The 7,327-nt window shown below is 48.3% G+C and overlaps 2 protein-coding genes across 2 annotated transcripts; both read right to left on the reverse strand.

The window, feature by feature from the left end:
• Positions 1 to 1,786: 1,786 nt before the first annotated feature.
• Positions 1,787 to 3,040, reverse strand: C8Q69DRAFT_238042 (hypothetical protein). The gene is made up of 2 exons (XM_028626456.1): positions 3,034 to 3,040; positions 1,787 to 2,972 (listed from the first exon to the last, which is right to left on the reverse strand). The coding sequence occupies exon 2, from the start codon at positions 2,871 to 2,873 to the stop codon at positions 2,019 to 2,021; it is 855 nt and encodes a 284-aa protein (XP_028485908.1). The 5' UTR covers positions 2,874 to 2,972; positions 3,034 to 3,040; the 3' UTR covers positions 1,787 to 2,018.
• Positions 3,041 to 4,637: 1,597 nt separating this feature from the next.
• On the reverse strand, positions 4,638 to 6,976 carry C8Q69DRAFT_238074 (putative MFS transporter). Its single transcript, XM_028626457.1, has 8 exons — positions 6,718 to 6,976; positions 6,537 to 6,657; positions 6,312 to 6,486; positions 6,189 to 6,259; positions 5,962 to 6,130; positions 5,516 to 5,905; positions 5,381 to 5,463; positions 4,638 to 5,320 (listed from the first exon to the last, which is right to left on the reverse strand). Exons 1-8 carry the CDS (start codon positions 6,765 to 6,767, stop codon positions 4,754 to 4,756), a joined length of 1,626 nt encoding a protein of 541 aa, XP_028485909.1. The 5' UTR covers positions 6,768 to 6,976; the 3' UTR covers positions 4,638 to 4,753.
• Positions 6,977 to 7,327: the final 351 nt, after the last annotated feature.

The raw sequence follows: 7,327 nt of genomic DNA on the forward strand, positions 1-7,327 counted from the left end.
GACAGCAATCCTTTTGATATCACTATATGTCATTGTATCCTCCCCTGGGCAGCCTGTGGTAATTAACAGGTCTTGCGTTGCGTCTTTGCGTTCCCATGGATCTCCATCGGGAGGCTCATGCAATCGTCGGCACGAGTCTCCAGGAAGTTGACACCCAACGACGATATTTCTAAACGATCTACAAATTGGACAGATTATGAGCATAACACTTGACTGACCCTATGAAATTAATGATATTTCAGTTCAGGTCGAATATCCAAGTGAGTAATGCGGGGTTTTTTAAAGACGAAAAGTTCATCCCATGCGCAGAAAAGGTGACCTCAACCACCTAACGCGGATATACGCAACTGGTATCAGAAATCAACAAGTCCTATATCACCAATGGAAAGTGCCATTCTTGGCATATCCCAAATCGGACTATGCGAACTGGAGACCGGATATGAACCGATGACTCAAGGCATGGTACGCCACCGTCCCCTGCCCAGAGAAAGTGGGTTCAAAAGAGAAACTTCCCTCGCAAGCTCGGTGGGATGCTCTTCACTCTGGCGCCCTTCTCCTGCTATATCGTCCGAGTCCTGTCACACTGCCAACTCTGGAGTCATTCGAGATGTGCGACAGCGTCAAGGATCCAGATCCAGAGCATCAAAACTCTTCTTGGCGGGATTCACATTGATGCATTGTGTCTTATACTCAAGGGGGATCCAGCGGCAGATATCTCTTTCTAATTTAGCGAAGACAACACAAAGTTGCAGCAGTGTTCTTGCGATTTATCGCCCCTCCCCCCATCCTATCTTGTTCCTGTGACATTCATCTAACGTTGTCTCTCTCTCGCTTCCTGTATCCTCTCACAAAACGCTTCCCCAATACAATTTCCTCCAGTGACAGCTTTGAAAACATCTCCACAGCCAGAATGAAATTGTATCTACTTCAAGCAAGACTCCCGAAATTAGCATCCATCCCCCTCGTAAGCCTGCTGAGCACCAAGTCTACCATAACCTCACGTATCTCAAATCGCGCTAGTGAACAATCAAGAACTTGAGAACGTGATCGACAACTAGGACGTCAGACACGATGTTATCTTTCACCGCGCCTCAATTTGGTGAGATGAAATACTGAACCACGCAGCGCAGTGGTGGGATGATAGCACCTCTACGGAATGGGAGTCGATATGTATGAACCAGAACAAATCAATAGGGCATTTGGATGAGTTGATAGACTGGTATATACCTTCTTGGTGTAGATTTTCCAATGACAAGGTGGGCATGGTATGGTAGGATGTGGAGTGTTGATATACTAAAGTATATGTATGTATGTACATTGAAAGAACGAAATACACACACCCGCTCCCACGACGATGAGCCAAGACGAGTGTGATGTAAGTGGTGTGATTTACATTATGAATCGAGTTATTTTCGTATCTTGAAATCTAGGTTCTTGTCCATGGTGGAATTAGATACATTTAATGAAGATTCCAAAGGCCACTTGCTGTATATAACTATTACGGAAGACCCAAAATGTAGGTAATGGAGTCTGGTCACGCCATTGAACCAGAACATGAATAATAAGTAAAGGACATCACAGCGATTATGAGTGAACTGCGCTGTTGTTAAAGACCTGGTTATAGAGAATGGACTGTCTAACGCGATAAGATTGAAGATCTACTAAATATATAGGTCCCGGGGTCGGGGAAGTTGGATATTGACGATCGCAATCGAGAAGTCCCGCTCAGTTTCGCGGTAGTCGCGTGAGATATTCTATGATCTTGAACTCTAGCCGACTCCAGGAATGTAGAAGAAAAATTGTTTTGTTTTGGAAGTATTATCAATGCACAGAATACTGTACACGTGTAGAAGGATCTTTCATACCGAGAAGATCCTATAGAAATAAGAACAAACAACACTGTCTATATGCAGTCATTATATCCCTGTCCCAGATAGGATCAGAGTTCCATATATATCAAAGACCCAGCGGTTTCAACCGCATCAATTCAAGCAAACGCCCAATTGTAACAATCGCTCTCAATTTCCAGCTGCGACAGGAGCAGCAGCAGCAGCAGCAGCTCCATTATCCTCTTCCATCTCCGGATCGATCGTTCCCTGATCCTCCGGCTTGAGATCTCTTCTCGACGCGCTCATCCTCCAGTCTTTCATGGGGAATTCGAACGTTCGTGTAGATTTCCACGGATCCGCGTATATGCCCAGCCCATCATCGTCATCCCACGCATTGCTCTCCCACGTCTCGATCACGATATCCGACAATCTAGACGCATCGCCCTGAGCCTTCGCACGCGATGAGACTTCCATCGCAGCAGTTTGGGCCTCCTTGCCACCTTCCCACCAGAGACAGGATACCTTGTGGTCTCGCTTGAGTCGTCCCAGCGGGAACAGAGCTAGATCATAAAACGCATTCATGCGAATACCCTGATCGAAGGGTAGGAAGTATCGATTGAACGAAATACCACCAAATCCCTGGATGATCTCGATATAGCCCAGCGACTGCGCGGGGGGCTGCTGGACGAGCATGTGGCGCCAGCTCGCACCTTTCCGTAGAAAAGCATCTCTGTGCTCCTTACCGGCCAGCGGTAAGGTCTGGAGATCGGCATGGCAGAAATTCTGTCTGGGACCTTCGGGGTCGGGAAACCAGAGGGGGAAGAACTTGGCTAGTAGCGGATTCTGGACTCGTTGCGTGTGTGGCGGTGCCGGTTGGAAGAACAAGGCTTGCTGCAGGGTTCGTGAATAAGTGATCAGGTCATGCCATCGTTTACAGACGAGCTGAGCGGATGTCAGCAGCGTCTGCAAGTCGACTTGGAGCAGGATCGCCTCGAGGAGTTCTGTCGTGTGCAGAACATGTCTCCGGGCTTCTAATGATTCCATGGTGGAACGAAAGCAAGAGGTGAGTGATCAAGTGTCAATCAGTCAATCAGTCAACAGCAGAGACGAAGGGAAGAGCAGAGGAAGATGGCGACATGGCAGCTTTTTCAACAAAACACCGTTGATCAGTTCTGAAGGCGCCGGGGAGAATTGGAAAAATCACCCGATAAGCTTAAGTGTCGCAATCCCACCAGATCGTCGTTCTTCGGCCCAACGACCGTCTTCATGCGCATTTGCCACCGCGTTCGAGCAACAGAATCGGATTCAGATCCAGCGATCAATCAAATAATAATTCAATAATAATAATAATACCGGGGCTGGAGATCTTCCCCGCCACGCATTCCAGTGCTTCTTTTGCTTTTGCTCCGGTCCGCGCCTGACCTTCCTCATGCGCGCCATCGCGTGAGATATTAATCTTCTTTCTTACCGAATCGCTCATGGTGCTGGTTATTTTTAACCTTGTTAAAAACTTAGCCTTCCATCGAAGAATTCTCGACGCCGTCGTTGCTGGTCCAGATGCGCACACTAACAGCTGGTGGATGACGCTACGGCTCGCGGAGACTCCGGGACCAGACTATCTATGACTATCTGAGACTATCTCGCTCTGATCGCTCCGTTTTCGTGCTTCTGGAACGAATCCAAGGGCGATCAAACAGTCAGAAGGACGACGATATCTTAATCGGGGTATCACCATGACCTCCAGTGGCGTGGGGGTTGTCCGATTATTATTGTTCGAGATGCTTGCTCTCTTCTTCAGCGTCCAAACTGGAAGAATTCAAAGAGAACAAGTTCCAGTCTAGTTAGATAGGCTGGCACTGCAGTATCACCTCGGTTGTAAAGAAACCCCGCTTACTATGCAGTGTTGGTGCGACAGCTGGCGCCATAGCAAACAGAATCAGAGGACATCAGATATTATTTATTATTAAAACAGCTCAGTTACCCCTGCGATCATGGCTGGGGAAGATCCACGACTCTCGACAGGCCAACACCGACACGCGCCCTTGCAGAACAGGAGCAGCTGCACATCGTACTTTACACTTATCTAGCTAGCAGCATGTCAGTTTCCGGATAAGTCCCAGAACGGTGTATCAACACGCAATTGACCTCGCACAGCAGTTAAAAAATCTTTCAGTTGACGTAGTGATCTTTTTCTGCCAAAGCAAACGTCGTGCAACCAACATTACTCTTGTGGGTGGGCACTGATCCGGAATCGATAGACAGACACTCAGAGCGGAACGGAAGCAGAGATTATACCATGAGTTTGACAAGAGCGGTGAACATATCAAATTCTGGGCAACTGGGCGTTTTTCGAGCTGACGTTTTCTATGCTTCTAGCATATGTCTGACCGGTCATTCTATTAGATCTTTTTGATAGTTACCAGCTTACTTTTTGACACGCGTACAGAGGAAACAGGACCGACTTGGTTAGTCCGCATACCACAAATTGGAAAGTCTGCCGGGCTTACAATGTCAGATGGTCAACATCATGACATGACTCTGTGGTATTTATTATTATATGAGACTTGGCGATAAGTAGGTACTTAGGCTGCACCGCGCACCTGTGAAGGGTGATATTCAGACCGCTCTCGATGGCACTGCTATCTGAGTTGCAAGAGTCACTCTTACCCTCCGAATTGTCCTTTTTTGACATGCCAGGCCGATCAAATCAATATTCCAATTGCAAGGTGATCGGACCTGATTCGAGGTTTGCCAAAACAACGATACCAAGCAGCTAGCAGTTGATTTCATTCATACTTAGTGGATTCATGAGGCTTAGTTAGTATATAGTAACGGCGGATTATTCATTCCAACCACTAGTTAACCAGGCTGAAGAGAAAGTAGGAATCAAAAAATACAAGATCCAAGACATAGTTATATTATACCTAATGCGTCATCCCCCTCGTCGCCGACTTCGTATGCAACCGTCCCAACCACGACTGCGACGTCCATCTCCTAATTCTCTTTCCGAAGATCATAAAAACCAACAACGCCATATTATTCGCCAACAACACCCCGCCAAAGATACCCGCAACCACCACCGCGTATCCGTTCGCCAGGATCCAATCGAGGAGATACGAACTCATCCCGAAGGAAATAGCTTGCTTGCCTAGATTCATCGCGATCAACATCTCAGATGTATTCGTGTAGTATGAATCGACAGCATATGCGAGCGTGAAGGTGAAGTAGAAGTAGGAGCCGAATTGGTCCATCGCGACGCCTGCGAAGTAGCCGATCCAGTGTAGGTCGCGCTGGGCTGTGAAGCCGTATAGGACTAGACCTGCGGGGGCAATGAGCATGGCGGGAAGCATCACGCCTAGACGCATCTCGGCTTCGCGGATGCCGCCATTGCGCCGGGTGTAGTATGCTGCGAGGCGGTCGGAGCTGGAGGTGAATGGGAGGGCGAGGACGTAGCCGACTATAGTGCCGACAGCGATGAGGCCGGAGCTAGTCTGTTGAGGTTGGTTATTTAATTTGCATGATAGTTTTGACAAGTGGTAGAGTGGCCATACCTCACTCCAGTTATATGGTGGCTGCGTGATTTTCAATGGGAAGGTGTAGTTGAAGGCCAGAGCCCCAAGGCCAATGTATATACCTAGTCCAAGTCAATGAGAAGCGCGCAACTATATCTCAAAGATGAAACATACCGAAACTCGAAATGACCCAGAAGACGGCCGGGACAAAGAAATAAGTGAACGACCTGAACATCGTGACGAAGAATTGGGCATCTGGGTCAATGGAACTCCATGGTTTGAGAGTCTCGATGAAGGATTTGCGTTCGGGCAGCACAACCGGCGTGACGTTTTCCATTTGAGTTGCTCCCTGGATCTTTTCCTCACTCTCGTTCACGCTGGGCAGGGGAGATTCTGTTCCTGGTTCCGGTCGCTTGTAGGTTGTTTCTTCGACGATGAAAAATGCGAGGATGAGCAGTGCCGCGGCGAAGGCGCTCTCGACGTAGAAGAAGAGTCGCCATGAGTAACCACCTGCGAGCATGTATCCAGCATACAAGGGACCAGTAGCTCCGAGACAGAGGCAGACTATTACCTCCAACGTCAAAAACAAATTTAAATAATCTGGGGATAAATTACCATACCTGTATAGTATCCAATGCGCTTGCCACGCTCGTGTAGGAAGAAGATGTCGTTGACAAGTTGAACAGGGAGAGATTCACAGACTCCACTTCCGAACGCATGGAAGACACGGGCGACCATGAGACCACTATAGCTGGTCGCGCGGGAGGCACCAATGAGGCCAGCAAGGAACTGGTTAAAAGCAAACGTTGGCGCTCTTATGCTTCGTGCTGGATGAACGAGAACATACCATTGCCATAGAAAATAACGTCACAGGACGTCGCCCGATTTTCAGATATAGAGGTACTAAGACAAGGGAACCTATATCCTGTTAGCCTCAAATATTGCAGAAGCATATGACAAAAGGACGTACTGAAGCCAAACGCGAGGTTCGGATACGAGACCAGTCCGGAAGCCACTGCAGGAGAGATCCCGAATTCCTTGCTGTACATAGTGATATACACTGATGGTCCGACCAGTGATGTATTTCCGAGAAACGAGTACACTGAGACGATGATCAGGATCATCGTTTTCTTCCAGTTCGGCCACTTCGATGTTATCAGTTTATCATTCGATGTTTCTGTAGAGTGAATCTCACCTGCAGGGGATCATTGGGATCATCAGCAGGCACCGGATAAAGTGCCTGTCCATATGCCGTATCATCTCCTTCCACTGCCCTCAGGTCAACAGTTCCCGGAACGTCTATTTCGTGCGCATGGCTAGAAATCAGTCAGTCCTTGAGACTGTCCCAAAATACCTCCTGCCTGCGAAGAGTATACCTATGCGCAAGATGCCTGTGGCCCTCCTGGGTTTCAATGTCCTTTGCCATGGTGTCAAGATGTCCACTTCTGCGGATCTGAGCTGCACATCCTAGACAGCGGGTCTATCTGCTCTTTTAAGAAGAGTCCTGGGTGTTGATGGCCGTTCGTTCTCCCCGGATCGTCCCTGTCATTCCCCCAGACGGCATCGCCTGGAAAACCAGCAAAAAGCTGCGGGGCCCAAGCCACGTGTGGGACGTTACGAGTTGTTCCGGCCTGTAAGGTTTAACTAGAATGACACGCGAGTACTCTGCAATCGAATCTCCTTTGCTGGTTGCGATATCCTGGGGGACCATTGGAGCCGGTGGCCATTCGAAGAGACCGCCAATCCCAGCTAACCCAACACCATTTCCTGCTATCTTTCCTTTGGAGACAGCTATTAATCAATCCATAGAAACTCTAGGAGACTGGAACTCATTCAACAACACGACTAAAAACGCCAAGTCCTCAAAGGCTGTTCTAGATTCCTCAACATCTGCCACAATTCGCCACGGACTACCTTTTCCCACTGACCATACGATTGAATAACCTTATCCGGTGTCTTGGGACCATAACCCAGTAATTTGGGATT

This window comes from Paecilomyces variotii (assembly GCF_004022145.1).
Source record: "Paecilomyces variotii strain CBS 101075 chromosome Unknown C8Q69scaffold_4, whole genome shotgun sequence".
NCBI classification, from domain to species: Eukaryota; Fungi; Ascomycota; class Eurotiomycetes; order Eurotiales; family Thermoascaceae; genus Paecilomyces; species Paecilomyces variotii.